We start from the raw sequence: 18,859 nt of genomic DNA, 5'->3' as shown, positions 1-18,859 counted from the left end.
ATGGTCCCCTGATCACATCCAATTTCAACCAACCAATACGCACCTCAGAGACCTATCCTATGCAAAGGCCCGGAACCCCCTCCACGTGCACCCAAGGAGATGGATTGGGCCCAGGTTGTATAGAGTGGCTAATTTCTACCTTTCTCAATCCTCCAAAATCTTCCAAAACCTAAAGATGGATTTTAATTGGATCTGGTAAGAAAAATGCAAGAGCTCATCCAGGACACTGAACTTTTTAATGGGACACAACTCCTACTTTAGATCCAACACGGCAGATCCATATTCACACAAAAGATGAGTGCATGACTTTGTGCTGCACAAACACATGTTTACTGAGAATTTGCTCTGTATATTTCAGGTCATGGCGCTGACCCATGACCTTTCTGTGTGAATTGTCACTGACCCCAACAACTGTCACTGAATAGCCATCCAGAATCCTCGGCATGTCTCCGATGAACGGGAAACCAATGGCACATTCTTTGTACTTCACGCCTAAAGGCCGTTATACCCCTTGAAAAGTAGCCATGGTTAGGCTGAGCCTGAACAAGTGTGGCAAAGTTCTCTTTAAAAATAACCTGATGTAGTGGCTTAGGATGGGCATGTCAGGGTCAAGGTTAATATTAAACTTTTCCATTCTATCTAAAGCAAACTCTGTTGAGTGCACTGTGGACCTTACTTGGCCAGAAAGGTACACCTGAATCGAACAGCAAATACAATACTGACCTCCCTGTAACAATGTGAAAACCATTTTGCAACGGGCATGACGAAGCAGGAAAAAAGGGCCATTGTACGTAGGCAGAGATAACCAAAGTCAACAGCAAAGAGCATGACACATGAAGTGGAGGCTAAAACAAATGTGGACTAAATGTCAACCCAGGACCTCTCGAAGAAGGTCGGCTGACACTGACGGCAACTCAATACGGGACCCTGATTCAATCTCTCCAGGTGGCACAATCACAGCTTGAGCGACAGACTCGTGAGACCAGGTTGGCACCCTTATATCTAATCGAGATCTCTCTGAATGATGCATTCAGGTGCCTAAAATGTGAGGTAATAACCTCTGATCTGCGGTGGCATCTGGGGATGGTACAGACAAAACCTGAAAGCAAAAACTGCATCCGTCCTACATCCAGGTTCTCCTGAATGTGAAATGTCAATCCATTCCGGCATTGTGAAATTCATCTTTAGAGAAACACGGCTTCAAAGAAAACAATCTTCCACTCTTCGTGAAAGAGTCAACTAAAAATCCCAACCCAGAGCTGACTGCTAGCAAGGTTGGAGGGTGAATTGCAGTCCAACTCAAATAACATACATAGTCTCGTTTCCATTACTGATAATACAAAGCACCTATTAGAAGAAGGTAATTTCAAATGTCTGCAGGACTTCGCTATTAAGGAAAGGCTTGGCTGTACAAATTCCCTGGGGCGGCCTCCATTGTTATTTCTCACCTTGTTGATTTCAACGTATTCCAGCGTGCTCGCCTCGTTAGTAGCAGCCTCCCGGGCCGACTCCGGCACAAAGAGCTCCTTGACGCTGTCCACGGCAGACTCTGGGATGATACCCTGAAAATGAGAGTAGGACAAGTTATCCTGACCTCAGACCCGGTCTGGGTAAAATCTGGTTACAAATGCACCATCTGGGCCATTCCAATTCCCCGCGTCATATTATAGGAGTAGAAATACAATATTTGATGTTTGGTGACTTCTCTCACCAATTATACTTTTTTTTCAGCAGATAGATGTGTTAGTTACCAGTACCAGGAATGAAAGTTTGGGGATTTGCAGTGTCCGTGCTGACAATGGTCTCATTTTTCCGAATAATGGCTTATTCCCTTAGCCTAGTTTTGGACAGGTGGGTGACATACCAGTGGATATATTCCAGTGAATATCAAATATAGGATTTTTGACAGACAGGGTCATGTAATCCGGCAGACGAAGCCAAACTCCTCTGAACAGACTACCTGGCAGTGGTAAAGTTCCCAGACTCACCTCTCCCCGTAGGAACTTGATCATCTTCTCCACGCACTGGTCCACGGTCAAGGAGCCAGCATCAAGGTTAAGGTCTGGATTCTCTGGGACTTCGTAGTCCTGGTCAATACCGGTGAATCCTGGGAGAAAAATTTTGATTTTATGTAGTCATCACAGTATCTGTCCATTGCTAAACCTTCACTTAAGATTAACAAGTACAGTATGACTGAACTCTTTCGATCATCTCTGACACTTGATGTCCCACCACGTCATCCTAAATCCATGCGTCCCTTTAAAAAGTTCATTTTCAAGGTCTCAGTCTTCAGCTCTAAATCAAAAACTGTCCAAACCAGAAGAAACTGCTGTTTATTATACAGAATTTGAAAAAACAAAGGAAACAACTCAAATCTCAAACAGTTTCCGGTGGAGTGCAAGGGATAGTAAACTGTCGGCGCAAACCTTTAATGATGCCAGCTCGTGCCTTCTTGTACAGCCCTTTGACATCACGCGATTCGCACACCTCTAGGGTAGTGCTGACGTACACCTCATAGAAGGGCAGGCCGATGGACTTGTGTAGGACCTTGGCTTCCTCACGGTCCTGAAGGAAATCGTCCAAAAAATGCTGATTGCAAACTAGGTCCCACACGTACATGTACTTACTTCGAACTTGTCTTTTATACGAGAGCACAGTGAGTGACTTCTAGATTCACTGGTGCAACGCAGATCTTTCTTCTTCATGAAGGTTGATAGATCTTCTTTTAAAACATGTAGCATTCGATAATACCTGTATTTGTTTTTAGAAAGGTCACTCATCATGCCCATGTATCAATTTCTTGAAACTTTAGGCTATATTGTGACATCGTGAGAAAAAAAACTGACACTGACAGTCACTGAGGAAATGTACATCTATTTTCTGATTTTATTTTCGTTTCATCCCAAGGCAGCGGGGGGGACTTACCTTGGCATTGGGGCTAATGAACGAATTCAGGCACACCACGCCGCCATCGGCAAACAGCTTGGCCACCTCCGAGACCCGGCGGATGTTCTCCACTCGGTCCTCGTGGGAGAAGCCCAGGTTCTTGTTCAGCCCCTTCCGCATGTTGTCGCCATCCAGCGAGTAGGCCGGAATGCCGTGGTGACAGAGGTACTCCTCCAGAGCGAAGCTGATGGTGGTCTTTCCTGCCCCAGACAGACCTGGCGACAGAAAGAAAAAACTCAATAAGCCAACGAACAAACAAACAACCCAATAAAGACACCAACAAACATGTATGTTGAGGTGCAAGGAATTGCCAGGCAGACAGTTTCAAATGGGTCATTCTACAAATTTCAAATATAGGCTCTAATTTGTTTCTAATTAACAGCAAATTCATCACTGTTGTTTGCTTGTACGGTAATAAATGAAGTTCAAGTTTGTGCCTGACACTTTGCAAAAAAAACCCCTGTATACTATTACTTCTTTTGGAAGACTATTCTATTCATACTGTTTCCACTGGCAGCAAAGTTTGAATGCACATCATTTATCTCCTGACAAAAATAACGTCAGTAAGTGAGAGTACCATGGTAAGACAAAATGCAATCAAATTGAAATTCGAGCTGCGGAGGCCTCTTTCCCAGGGGCAACCTGGGAAAAAAATCTTTAGTCCCCCTCTGGACACAGGCAATCTAGGCTTCTCTATGTCAGGGCACCACTTTGGTGGGAACAAGGACGCAACTTAAGTACAGCTGCTACCCCTTGGGTAGAAACCATTGATCAATCTCCTTCCCAGGAATTTACGCACACACTCAGCAGGCAGTGCTCGGCAAAACTAATTCAGTACACAGGCATATTTCTCAACCCCCCCTTCAAAAAAGTAACAGGTTGAAGCATGAATTAGCACAAATTTATTCCCTCCTCCCTGATTTGCCTCCAATGTACCAGCAGCTTCAATTACCTTTGCTCTTTTAAAAGACTACAGGTAGACAGGGGTCGGCATTAAGCTTTTTTGCCCAAAAGCTAAAAACAGCTCCTGGCCTTTTAAATTTCAGGGGTTTGGGGAGCTGTTTCCCTGAACCTGGGAACTATTTTAGTTGAGGTCATATTTGGCCAAAAAATGCTAGAGTGTAGTTCCGTTTTCGATTTATACCAGTGCATGCCTCTCAAAAATAGAAGGGTCAGTCGGTTGGAAAATTTGAGGGGTCAATTTTTCTGTGCTGATTGAATGGCATGAATGGGGACAAAATTTTTCAAAAAATGTCTCAAAATATGATAAAAATCCATCTTGATCCTTGTAAAAGTTCTACAGTAGACAATTCACAACAAGGATGGACAACTCACACAATGCCAGTCAGGAAATCAGAATGGCAAACTGACCAAGGATGTCTGTGTGTCACGTGGTAAGCATGTGTGATGCTCACATCCAAACTGGCAGGCGATAGACCTTATGCCACGGCAGGAAATTTTGTGGAAACATGCTCGCTTTAAGTACGAACAAAACCACCTCAAATTAAACACTTAAACACAGAGAATACATGTACATACTGTACATACATGCAGACAACAAACGAAGTTCCGTGAATTAATTTGCAGAAATCCTCTTACAACATTGATGTTTTTTGACCTGCAGCTGTAGAGTTGCGTATACGTACGGGGGTTGTACAGTAGCGTAATCGACCGAGATGTATAGACTGGTTGGCACATTTCCACCACCTGTTCTTTGGCATGGGTGCAGTGCGGTGGGAACCAGTACAGCTTTACTTTAATGGATTGAGTTTTGCGCACGTGTTCACCACTGCGACAGCAATGCAAAGGGAACTCGTGAAAATAAAAGAAGTTTCTTTTCAAAAATTGCAAATGCACCAATAAGTAGGAAAGCATTTTAAAACAGGCGTTTTATGTGAGAAAAGGGTTTTGAAAGGTGTTTTGTGAAGACAGAAAAGACATCAGGATTTTTTTTTTTTATTTTTTCATCTAACTTGCCGATAAAAAATTTTAGGGTCGCGATGAAAATTAAGGTCGGTCGGAAAAATGACACTGACTGTCACACCGGTCTTATGGTAATGTACCCCACCAAAGTAAATATTTTGATGATTTCTTTGGAAGAAAGTGTGTCATCACATTAAAGGGGATCAGTCGTCTTGCTTTATAATGGGTTACCAGGTGCTAATCATGGTTTGTCAGATGCAAAAGTGCCAGTTACATGTATGTCGGCACCTGGGTAGATAACGTTATCAGGGTGGTGCATTAGAACCCTGTACCAAAATACTCAACCAAGTTAACTACCACTACACAGGCTTGCAACAAGCTCTACAAAATTACCGACTAACTTTTCAGGCAAAGATATGGAAAGGTTTTGTAGATAAATCTACTTGTACGTGTGCGCTTGAAACTAGATTACATGGAACACTGATAGATTTAATGTTTTCATCAAACGGTATGTTTAAAGAGTGTCATGATAGGAAATTTGAATGCATTTTCTCACATGTTTTTTTTCTCTCGTTTCTTTGAATTTAATGCATACCCAGGCAGGCACCTGGGTTTTCTCTTCAATCAATAGGGTACTTGTTTGACCTATATGTACGGTAAAGCCCGTAAATGAACCACTTACATTAATGACCCTACATGTACATGTACGAGTCCATGTATATGATGTACATGTATGCACTGACACTATGTACCTTGGCAATACATGTACATACATCTAGACCTTATACGGAGAAGCCATTTTTGATCATGTTCCCCGAATCTATCACATTCACTGTAATCTGGTAAATAGGGTGGAGCCAGACTATTTAGGCTTCCAAGCCAGACTTTCTTTCTTTTCTAAACGTGAATTTAAAAATTTAATATAATTCATAAACATAATATAATTCATCACCAATTTTCAGTTATTCAAGATGTACATGTAACCCTCCCATTAATTTGTGATTAATAAACTTCTATTTCTTTGCTGTTATTTTTGCTCTCAGGTTCTAAAAAGGAAACTTTCGCCTCACTTTCCATACTACCGGTACACATGTAAATCATTTAAATTCATAAAAAAGTCAGGGGACTAATCAATATGGTGAGAATAGTAATGCACTGCGCAATAACACTACTATGAATTCAGAGCCTGATTTCTGCAACTTGGGATGCCCTGTACATGTACATGTATGTTCCATACACATTCATGCAACTGTTCAGTGTACTGTACATACAGTACATGTATACATGTATGAACATGATCAATTTCACCCATGAAGTACCCCATGCACTGCACAGCAAATAGAATGTACACAGGTGTGTCCAGCCTCTTGGCAGACTAGTAATACAACCCCAGGTGAGGTCATAGGCTAATCCTCTCCATGTACATACACATGATTTGCAACATTTGCACCAATAGTGTCTGGCACCCAGGCTCTGCATTAAAAGGGTAGCTGCACTCAATTTGATTTTACACAAACCTTCAAAAGGCACTTTTCTGCCCTAGTTTTGTAGACTTTGCTAGACAAAATTTTCTCTTCTTTGCTAACTCATTGTTTAGGTGCACAGCAATAAGTGTGTGCACCAAATCTTTTCTCAGAAATGTTTTCATTGAGTAAATTCAGGGTTCAAAATTTTAATAGCAAAACCTATGCGATGAACTCTGCCATCCCTGGATGACATCACAGCAACAGCGCCCTCAGTTGTCCAAGAGAGCACAGACAATTGTTAGTGTTTTTAAAAAGTGCACTTTTCGGTGCACTCGACCAACTAAGAGTGTAAAAAAGCCTTCACACATTAAAGAGGAGTACAGAGTTGAAGAAAGATTGCGTCTGAGAAATTAAATTCACGGCAGCCACCCCCCACAGACCACATCCACAGTACGTTCATACCTGTGCATATTTAACGATGCAACTAGGACGTGTAAAAGGACTTTCCTGTTGAAATGAAAATTTTGAGATAGGGTGGGAGAGGAAACTTACCAGTGAACCAGACGGTGCAGCCGCGGAAGCCTCCACGGGTGCCCATGACCTGCCCACGCTTGTCGCGGGAGACATGATGGACCTGCTCTGTCACGTTGGTGGCCACCTCCTTGTCGTGTTGCTGTGGAGATGGACAAGACGGCAAAATAAAAACTAAGCAACTGCCACACAAGGACGGCAAAGATGGCTGTGCCAGAGGGTACCGAGGCACCGTGAAAATAATCCTGAAATACCACGCCCATTCCAAGCACTTGAATCTTATACAAGCACTCTTACATGTACATTGTGCATTGCACCAATTTCTTTAAGTTGTCCATGATTATCGGTATATGTACCGCGTACATTTGTAACATGCAGTAATTCAGCAATTGCACATCTGTTTTTTAATGAGTGAGGTACATAGATGTACATGTAGCTAGGCCTTTACAAGCAAGGCGATGTCACGATCAACCCACACTGGACATCTTTTATTAGCTAATGTACACATACCGTACATGTATTACCAGATAAGACTTTCACCCTTGAATTCTGCTGGATTATAGTGGCTCATACCGGTACTTGTTTGACGTTAGGTGGCAAAATGGGTAAGCTGGGGACAGTGATATGTGTTACATGTACATATATGTACTTTCCTCATCTTAAATCTTTCATTGGCCTTCAATCTTGTACATGTACATATAGCTTCGAATCCAACAAAGATCTCTCAGTAGACTGGTACATTTGGGAGTAAGACACATCCTCGCTCTCCGAGACCGGTTGGTGCAAGTTCAAATCCTGTCTGGGCGTAAGCAAGGGAAATTGGCCAACATGAGGAAAGGGGTACTTCCATCACCTTCCGCTTCTGGTTAACCCCGGTTCAAACCCCGCCAGGCTCACCAGGTGGACTGTTTTCATTTAGCCCTGTTTGAGTGTTCAGATTGCCCTCTTGCTGCCTCTTCTTAAGCCATCACCTGTGTTATTTCCCCTAATTCAAAACTCAGATCTATGATGCAAACACAAGTACATGTACTTGTACATGTGCAAAATGATCTACATGTACCTGCAACATACATGTACATGTGTACAACCGCATGGGGTATAGATCTTGAAGTTTGTACATACTGTATACTCAACAAAGTGTTTTACATCTACCAGTACATACTGTGTTTATATGGTAACAGACTTTGCACATCTTACATGTACATGTAGGTCAGTTGGCAACATGCATATTCATCAAGATAAATGTACATGTAGGTCAGTTTGTTACAATGTAATTGATAGGTGATCTTGGGTAACTAACACCGAAACAACAGCAGTTGGCTGCCGCAGCATAACCTAGGATATCTCTACATGTACACGCAAAGTGTATGACGGCCTTACGCAAGGGTTTTAAACACATTGTATAAATTTTTAAGAATAACATGTAGTGTTATTAGAACTTCCACAATTCCAAATGTGATCTGCTCACTTGTGCAGTTTAACAATAGTGATAATTTAGTGTTTTTTTAAGTGTTGCAATATAATGAATGGTGGGAATATTATTGAACAATATTTGACCACAGAGCATGTAGGACTGAGTCGATTCAAATACATGTAATTCACTATTCGAATATTCAACTTTCAATTTGATCGAACATCCAAATATTCGGTCGCACCAACCGGCAGATTGTTGATGAACAAACCACATACAAAATTAGTTGCAATAACATTCACAATTAAACATTATGTTCAATATAATACATGTAGCTTCTCTCATCTAAGAGTATCTCCAGCCACGATTTAGCAAAATTGAAGAGATGAACAAGACTACTGGCCTGGTTGAAAATTTCTATTCCTTTTAAATTGCTCAATGAATTTACTTTTTAAATCATTGGTAAATTTCTGATGCATTTAAATCTGCTTGAAACAAGCCTCCATAGTGCAATTTTTCTCATTTAATTCCAAATAAAAGTTTCCCTTCCTTTTCATGAATTTGCATTCGAATATTCACATTCAAAAAATAAAATTTGAATATTCGACAATCGATTGAATTCAGTAATTCAGATATTCGGCACAGCTCTCGGAGCATGGGAGCACAAATGGATATCAGAGATATGGATTTCTTTTACACAGGGAGGTCTGCCTGGATTGGAACCCAGGAACCACAGAGGTGGGAGGCGAGCGCTGAACCCACTGGCCAACCCGCGTCACCCGGGTGGTACACAACAACGGCAGGAATCTCTTTGGGTGTTACGGTGCATTCCTGTGTGCACAGTGTTACACAAAAAAGGTGAAAAGTACATGTACATGTATGCATGCCATAAGCTGCAAAGCAAACTTTCAAAATGTGGCCCCTCCCCTAAAGCAGGCATGACTGATGAGCTTGAAGAAACAGCCACAATAGTTAAGCAATGAAAAATAAAACCTTGAATTCACAGTACTCTGTACATAGTCAAACTTACATGAATCCACTAAAACAATAGAAACCTACATGTATTGGTCCAATAGTTCACACTTCAATATTTTTTGCTGAAATTGCCATTGTGAACAAAAGAGTGACCTTTAATTCTTTATCAAATTACCAGCACTATTTTTTTTTACTTTATCTGCCCAATCACAATTACAAATTATACAGAGATGGACTAGGAGTGAAACAGCAAAAAAACTGTTCTCGGCTGAAATAAAAAGGTTCCTACTGGTAGCATTTAAATTTTATTTTTTGAACAGTGAGAGAGCATAATCGATTATTTATTTGATCATACGGAAGTGGTCACTTTTAAGTGATTGTATACATGTATGTACATGTAACTCGAAAGCCATTTTTGTGGGTTATTTCACCTCTTTATTGTCAGTAAGTCACTCATCTCTAATGTAATACATGAGTATGTACTTTGTTGTTGACCCTGTTCCGTACAACTTATGTTATTGCTTTAATGTGTCAGCTGTTTTAATTTCTTATGCAAAGCCCATTAATTTCTGCCAACAACGCAACAGCATGTTTCACAATTTATCTACTCTTTACACAGACACGAGGCAGATGCGTGTCAGTGAATATAATGCCCTATTCACAGAGCGCATGGACGGGGCAAACAGAACTTTTAATTGCACCACACTGCAATTAAGGCGAGACGCACGGGAGGAAACGTACACCCGGGACGCCATGTGTTGCCGTTTTGCCACACCTGACTAAACTTGCCAATATTTGCCGTGCCGCACTGACTAACAGCAGCAAAAGAACAACTGCAAAGTTTTTTTTAATTAGAACAGAGTAACATTTGCTTAGTATGGTATTTATACATGCACATGTATAAAATATATTGGTACATGCATCTTAAAATACTGTACAACGTATGAACATCCTCTGGTCAAGCAAATGAACATAAAATGTACATACATGAATGTTTCAAGTCTAAAGCCACCCCATTCAAATTTACCAAAGTGACAAACAAGATTAGCTGTCCCACATTTCTATTTTCAGTTTTCTGTCAGCAAGAAATTTGAAATCAGTAAGACAGCCTGATGCATATGTGCAAGACTGCAAGTACATACATATACACGTAGGCTTATTTGAAAAGTTTTATCCATCCAGTTATCATGGCCACAGAAATGGGGTCAGGTTTCCTATTGACTTTGAAACGAGTACAGAAAAATACAGTCGCCAGATGGTTAATCATGATACATGTATATGATCAAAAATTACCCCATCTGAAAATAATTCTCTGCGCACTTTGTATGTAATGTAATATTATAATTTTATAACCCTCAAATACCTGTGACAAAACCGTTACACAAACTTGAATGATTGACCCCGCTGACCGCATAACATCAGCGGCTGAGATACCAGGTCTTTGTCTGTTGGGCATAGGCACGATTTTCAGGTCCAGTCAGCTGGTTTACTTGGCAGTCTCACAACCAGGGGGGGAACCTTTGTTTGTCCTATAAGGTTAGCCATCTGGGCATTCCAAGGGTTGTCTCTGGTGCTTGGGGAGTTATAAATGAATCTTGTCTACTTTTTTTCAGTAGGGTTACCAGCCACATGTACATGTACATGTATGCTGGGCTCACGAATGATTGCAGGACCCAGTCACTGGAATTGAAAATCATATGCCACCACATTCCATCTTTCCCAAATTTTCTCATTCCTTGCTTTTATCTTTCATTATTTCTGGCCTCTAACAAAGTTAGATTTACACGGCATACACATGTAGTGTATCAGTAATGCCGTAATACATGTAACTTGCAAAACTGTGCAAATGTGTACGCTATACATGTATGTGATAAAAAGGTCACACGTTCCCGCATTTATATCTTTTACAACAGGTGCCTCATTTGACGGTGTTTAAATCTACCTTTTTTGTAATGATGCAAATTCTCCATCCTCTGACAACTGGTTCCATCCTGGTTTAATACATGTACCAGTATGTACATGTATGTACATTGTAGCTCTACACAACAGAATATCTTTACAGGTATGCAAATCATTCCAGGTATTACTGAGGACTACACGTAGCACGGAAAGTTTCTTTGTTAGCCCCTTTACATGCTTTACACAGACCCGGCCCTACATCTACCGGTATATACACAGGCAAAGTGGAAAAATCCTCACTAATCTGTGAAACGTGACCTGACTACTCATACGTCAGTACGTACATGTACACCATTTTTTGCCACTAGCGTGACTAGCAGGTTGAGATTGTGCAAAACGAAGAAAACTGAGACCCTGGTTTGGCTGTCTCTGATTGGTCAGTGTAGCAGGGTACTGGACACTTTGAGAATTTTGAGACGTTCCTCAGAAAACAATTACCCTTGGTGTTAGCTAAACGACAGCAAAAATTTGACTAGAGCGTACATCAGGAAAAATAAAGATGAAACCTGACCAGTATTGAGCAAATGTCTACCGGTATGTCACAATGACAGCGACCAACTGACCAATACAAGTACATGTACAGTGTACATGAACCTGCACATGTGCAGTTTTACAGTACTTAACAAGCCCAAACCTGTTGAAGCAGTGAACACATGACTATGCTCTCTTTTAATGCACTTTGTAAATTTCTCCATGGTTTTTCTGAAAGAAAGTGGGGAAAAAATGGATGTACATGAACTGTGGAAGTTATTAAAAAAGGAGTTGTTAGTATTTTTACACAATCAAAACAAAAGGGTAACAATTAAAATTCATGTGTAAAAAAGGAGGTATAGCGCACTGGGCTACATGAACAGGACTGAACTGAAATATTTAAAAGTAAAAAAAAAACTGGTACCAGCAGAAAATGTACAAATGGAAAATTGGCATGTAAAATCAGCTGAGCTGAAACTTGGAGGCTGAAAGAATTCGACAGGTAAAAATGCAATGTTTAAGGCTTACTGTGCCTGTGTGCTACCTGCACAAGTCCCACTGCCAGCTCTTACAGTATTTACACAGCTTTCTGCAAACTGCAGATCCATGCCCAAACCTTAAGTGTACCAGTATGTACTCACTGTTTATACCTACTGGTACGTGTTTGTAACTGTACATGTGTGTTCTTTAAAAAGCCTGTCTGTTTGCACACACAACTAGGCCTCATTTCACGGTTTGATGCTGAGTGTACCGCAAAGGTTTGTATAAATACATGTACATGATGTATGCTAATCCTCGATGTCAAACTCAACAAAAATTAACATACACCAAACCTTGACGGCCAGGGCTCACTTCGGCAAAACAATTTCATAAGCTGACATGATCCTTTTTGCTCTTAAATTTTGTTGGAAGTTTATTCAGTGAATTCAAATAATGCAAACTCACTGACTCCATCATCCTACAGAAATACATGTACCTTTATGCAATCCAACAATAGTCAACAGAGAATTTCTGCAACACCACAGAAAAATGATAGCTTACACTGTACCCCCCTCTTCCCCCGGGAAAACTTACAGCCCTCCCTACTTCTACCTTTTTCACAAATCAATGCACATGGATACATAGATTCATGTAAATAAGACAGTAATATTAGTTGCATGTAAATGCACTGAAACTCAGTTAATACTGCCGCTGGTACAGCAGTGAAAGTATGCTGTACATGTATTATACATGTACAGTCTCCATAAGTGAAGACAGCATGAAGTCTCCAATAAATAAACATCTTTTGTTTTCCCTATTCATAATCAGAACTGACCTTCCGGGTACGGATGCCATACGGGTCTGGCTTGCCGTTTATGTCATTGTGCACGTTATTGTTTGCTACTTCAGTCATCTTGTCAAAAGCCCAAACTTCTTTTTTTCTCCGAGGTAAAGACTGGAACACCCACTTGTTGCACTGTAAGTTTACAGGCTGGAACCACAGAGCACCAAACGCACAATGCACACCACTCAATCCCAGCACACCATTCACATGTGATGGACTAACCTAATACCTGGCATGCCTGGTGGTTCTTAAGTGCAGCTCTCGGCCAATGATAGGTCAGAGTCACTCCCCCTTTTCACGAGCACGGATTGGTGTGTGTATGAGCCTATTGCGGCTGGATGCCAGCCCAGCTGGGCATAGTGCAACTGTGTGATGATGTGGCAACTTTGGTGAACACCATTTATCAATGGTTTATCTCTCCAGCAGATCTGACTGGCTAAACAACAGGCAGATTAGTTGACCCAATGTGGGAGATAAACCAATACCCAGTGTGTTATCTGTTGTGCACACTAATTTGCACAAGACTCTCATTTGCAAGAAATTAAATGTACATGTACCTCTAGCAGAAAAAAATACAGCCGCTTCATACCAGCAGTTATACAAGTGTCATGGTACAGTAGCCACAGGCTATAATTCTTCCTGTATAAAATGGATACATGCATCTTGTCCTACTTCCATGGTTTCATTTATAACCAAATGTACAGGGTATGCACAAGTACATGTCTGCAGGTTACCATCTCAGACTAGCAGATTAGCTCTTTACCACAGACATACCAATCAATGTGCACTGAAAGCATGCACACACAATCTCAGCTATCAGGACAAACTCTTACACATGCTACAAATTTCCACAAATCAGTTCCAACTTTATCAATTGTTTCCTTAAACTAAAGTGTACATTTGTGGTAGGTTAAAATTCAAGTACAGTTGAATCTCGTTAATAAGAGGTCTTTCGGACTGAGCACATTACCTTTTTATAACAGGAACCTTGTATTATCAGGAATGAAAACAATGAAAAACAAAGGATTGGGAGCTGAAAATGTCCTTGCTACAAGCAGAATCTTGTAGTTTAAACAGCGCTCTTATTAACAAGGTTCGACTATAATTACAGATTTTAGTAACACATACTCATGCCTAATGAGTTACATGTACATGTGTAATTGTGTGAGTCAATCAATCACAAAGACAGCTGGAAGGTCAAAGGGGACATTCTCCCCCTACCAAACCTGGCTCCGCCCAAAAAATGGCTCCCGTTCCCAACCTCCAATTCCAGATGGTGTGGACTAGCACAATCCTTCCTAAGTGACGGCGCAGGGTATGTTGGAAACATTTCAGTTGTGTCATTTAGACCAACGGGAAAAAAATAAAAACTGACCCCTAAAAAAAGAACATGTACATGTAAGCAATGTTGGGAACTAGAGAGTGCACTGTGCCAACATTTGGGAAATCTTTTACGCAACAATTTTTCAACAAATTCAGAAACAAGCCTGTTGTGATTGCAAGTTCTGAAATTACACTGGTACATACCGGTATATATTGTATGTATACCAGCAACACCACCTGATCTGGATGAACAAGAATGTATTGCATCGGTACACGTCGTTAAGAATGCAAAGTTCAGAGAGACTAACATTCGCTTGAATGGTTGTTATGAGATGATAGCCCGGAACCACATCAAGGAGCTACCACCAGATGTAGACTACATGCCTGGCACAGGAAACAGCAGAAACAGCTCATCGGACAAAAGGTCATTGATGCAATGTCTGTGAATTGGCCCTCGAGACTGGTTTTTAGCTTAGTTTCGACTGGAAGCAGACCATGAACAAGCCAGACAGTGCTTTGCACTCACTTAACTCTATGATACCACGAACAACGTTCTTGAACTGTGAAAACCAAACTTTGGTTATTCTTTCAATGGAAAGGTAATCTAGGAAATAAGCAACTTCCCTTAAACAGCAGTACTTAGTTTGAATAGGCATCAGGTCATTATTGGTTCCTAACACTTTATCTGAGTGACAGGGTAAAGCTAGCACATTATGTGTAGCCAATAAGTAACTGTTTATTTAACACTTACTGTTCCTTTGTCAGATAGATTCTACTGCTTGAAGAGAAAACAACAAATAAACAAACAAAATGCAAACAACCAGAAAACAACAAATTTCCGAACTACCTGTACATGTACATTGTAACTCTTCAAAACTGACTTTACAAATCTGTTCATTAAAAGGTTGTCCCAGTACATAGCCATGGGACCTACCATGCCTACTGCAAACCTACTATGATTTCTGGAACAAACTTCTCACTGGCATGGCCCTCAATAAAGTTTCCAAGGGGTCTGTGAACCAATTCTTCAACAACATGCACTCTTACCCACGGGACTGCTTTTCATATTTCAAGTTATGACTGACACGATTCTGATGAGCCCCGAATTGTTACAAATGAATTGTTCACTTCACACTTATGGATGTGCAACTGCAAAAAAAGAAGAGATATACTAAACACGGGCATGCAACTTGCACTTTGACAAAAATGAGGAAACTCTAATCTTTACAAGACTTTATACAATGTTTTTCAGATAGTCAGTGGCATGAGTGTGAAGTGAGAATTGAGGAAATCAGCTGATCCTGGCAAAAGCTGCGTGCCTGTAATCAGGGAAGAAATTACATGTATGTGTAAGTTTAAATCTGTGTTATCAACTACACACACAAAAATATCCAAACTCCTACCAACAAGCAATCCTCTTTTAGAAACGCAATGCCATTATCAGATTTATTTAGATTGTCAGTGTAAACAGTTCAATTTCTTTTAAAAAAATAATCCCTTGATTGAAACTTGAACAAACTCCTTGATGATAAGCCTTTGGTGCCTCTGATCAGCCAAACCAGTACTTGAACCAGTTAAAAGTACTTTGTGCCAAATATAGTGCCCTTCTCAATACTCCCCAAGAGTCAGGTTCCCAGATTAAGAGATCTGACTACTACGAGGATATCTTTCGTCTGGTACCAAGAGCGTTTTTTAAACGAGTGGATTCTGCTTAGACTTTGGTTTCGCTAGTTACAGTCAGAGCTTGAACATGTGGTTTCAAACGCTGCTTCAAAATGGCTGGAACCAGCACAACCAAAGTCTATGCCAAATCCATTCGTTTCAAAAACCCTCTTAATTCAGCTGCCGTGGTCACGTGACAAAACGTTTCTGATCTTCAGGGAGTGTTATAAATATGTGAAGTACATAAAGTGCTTGAACCGTTGCAGACTCCCAAGAGTCCATTGTAAGTCAACAAAGATACATGTACAGTAGCTCCATTTTGCTTGCTATTATTTGGCACACTGATATCCGTTGTTGTGCATATTTCTGATTACGCTGACTATTCACACACCAACAGATTGTCTGCACATTGCACCTAAAAATACATGTACATGTACCTGTAGAAGGCTTACTGTGACATACTCTAGGCCTACGGTACTTTTGCAGTTACCGGTTGCAACTACCCACTGTCATGATTTTTGGGCAGGAAAGCCTGTGCCCGTTTGTGCCACCCTGTGCCACCAAAAGAGGGCGCTGCGCCAATTTTTCATGGCTAATAACAAGCATTCACAAGCAGATGCATGTATGTACTAGTACACTGTAAATGTCTATGGTTATAAATGCATGTATAATACATGTATTATGTCATGTGCATACATACAAGTGCATGTGCATTCATTTCCAACCTTCAATCCTTGAAGGACCACTGCAAAAATACATGTACATGTATCCCATACGTTGTTGAGTCGAGCTGTGGCAGATAGGGAGAGAATAGTGTGGGGTGATGACAATTATCCGGTAATATCTAGTTTTTGCCAATGATCTTTTATAATTTACCTGCATTTTGTTTGTCAAAAGCTTCAAGTTGAATTAAGAATTGACTCATTTTGAATAAATAAGGCTGGTTAAACACATTGGCAATAAATGACGAACAGAAGAATTCCAGCAGTATGGAACATTTCTGAGGGTGGAACTCCTTATAAACAGCAGCTTCGATGGAGATAATATTTGCACCACTTTGTTTCTCCTGTCGAGAACTAGGCCACTCGGCAAGTTAACCCAGGGGGGCTGCCCGCAGGGTCCAACTGGACATTTTTAGCTAAAAACCTACTTTTGAAGGGTTTTTACCTTATAATTGGAACCATTATGTGTAGTCTTGCTGTAAATTTATAACTCAAAGTGAAGGAATAAAAATGGTATGATTACAAACATGTACATGTAAAATCAATTTCATAATGTTTGTTTTGTTCATCCTTACAAATGTGACAAATGACAGTTTCAAACAAGTAGGTTTCTCTTCACTAGCCCAACAGGCAAGTTACATGTAAATAATGCATTTTACTAGCAGGAAGCAGTTTAACGAGAATTTGTATGCCGGTCTAGTGCTAAGTTTGAGACCTGAGTTTGTCCATATTAAATAAAAAATCATGTTATAACGCTAATTTTGCTGTTGGTTCATGTCATGCAAAGCTTTTCGAATTATCCAACATGAATCAAGGCTTCAATTAATGGATTAACAAGTTAGGCCTTGGGCCCACGACTGTTGACTTGCACCGTGCATGGATATAGGCCCATCATGGGCTTGGGCTTTTCATGTCATGTTCATTCATATGCTTGACATATGACATGCAGCTGGCCCGAGAATTTTTTGTCTACGTCACTAGGCCTTCTCCACACGGAGTCGTGACTTAGATTTTTTCTCCAAGTAGCCTGACATTCAGTGACAGCACACATCAGGTCCACATTGACCACTGTTTGCCCCTGCTTGAATGAAGCATAATAATAAATAATAAAATGTAGTCAACCTGATCAATGAACTATTTGACTACTGGACTGCTAATAGTTTACGCCGTGGCTGTTCTTACGGCAGCCGTAACGCATCTCTCATTTTCTATCGTTACGGCACTGCAACTGCACAAGCACGCCAACTTCAGCGCAGATTTCGGACTTTATTTCCCTTTAAAAATCCTCCAAAGCCTCTAATGAGAAATGAAAAAGATTATGGTACAAAACATGAAATTTAGGCCAAAAAAATAAAATGGTCCTAATGCGGATTCCAACTCACACACCAGTGGTTCCAAGCCTTCCACCTTGACCATTCGGCCACAAGCTTTCAGCGATCCAGGTAATTTTGAAATATATAAACTGTCATGATGATCAGCTACATGTATGTCATCGCACTTGCACAGTTCAGTGCCTTAACGATAGAAACTGAGAAATGCATTACAACTGCCATTTTTATTGCAGGTCCTACTCCCCTCCGGGTTGATACGAATGGATGTTATTCAATGGCAAATCAACTGAGGATGGAGTACACTTGCGCAAGGTTATCTGCTTCTCGTCAGATCGTGGGTTTCCACCCCTCCCGTCTATAATTAACAAGCCTTATCGCAAATACTGCATGGGTGATTTTGCACAATGATAGAAAGGCATTGCGGGAAGGGAAAAGCAGCAATAAGGCTTATGTCGCGGCCAACTCGACATGCTTGAACTTAGTTTGATAAGTTTTACATTCGACAAGTTACAGTAATAAGAACACAACTCGCACAAAATGAACGGAACGAGGTCAGACTTACGCGTTCCGGAGCTTCCATCCTAGCTTTCTTGTGCTCCGGACTGTTTAGGGTGTTGTTTATCAGCGACATATTTTGTGAATAGAAAGTTGTTCTCCAAATGGTTCGGTACGCGCTAGTAATATACTATAGTATTAGTAACGAGCAACGATCCTCTTTCGTCGATGATCTCAGTGAAAGTGATTTTTGATTGATCGGCAGCGGTACCCGATCGGAGCGAGCGACACGTTGTACGCATCGCTACGTAGTCAGGTTC

At 40.8% G+C, this 18,859-nt stretch overlaps 1 protein-coding gene across 3 annotated transcripts in view; it reads right to left on the bottom strand.

Moving 5' to 3' along the window:
* The window catches only part of LOC110977502 (bifunctional 3'-phosphoadenosine 5'-phosphosulfate synthase-like), a 26,791-nt gene extending 7,932 nt beyond the window's left edge, over positions 1-18,859 (bottom strand). The window contains exons 1-6 of one of the 3 annotated variants that reach the window (XM_022231713.2): positions 18,607-18,859; positions 6,888-7,008; positions 2,926-3,161; positions 2,427-2,565; positions 1,989-2,107; positions 1,449-1,562 (exon numbers count right to left, since the gene is read on the bottom strand). In XM_022231713.2, coding sequence (XP_022087405.2) covers positions 1,449-1,562; positions 1,989-2,107; positions 2,427-2,565; positions 2,926-3,161; positions 6,888-7,008; positions 18,607-18,675 — 798 coding nt within the window. In that variant the 5' untranslated portion in view covers positions 18,676-18,859. Of the gene's footprint in view, positions 1-1,448; positions 1,563-1,988; positions 2,108-2,426; positions 2,566-2,925; positions 3,162-6,887; positions 7,009-12,997; positions 13,366-16,498; positions 16,520-18,606 lie in introns of those variants that run through there. The other 2 variants (XM_087149104.1, XM_022231712.2) reach the window with 2 other exon arrangements.

Source organism: Acanthaster planci, linkage group LG19 (assembly GCF_054643075.1).
Source record: "Acanthaster planci isolate LZ-2023a linkage group LG19, COTS_SCS, whole genome shotgun sequence".
NCBI lineage: Eukaryota > Metazoa > Echinodermata > Asteroidea > Valvatida > Acanthasteridae > Acanthaster > Acanthaster planci.
This window is presented reverse-complemented; position numbering and strand designations above follow the sequence as displayed.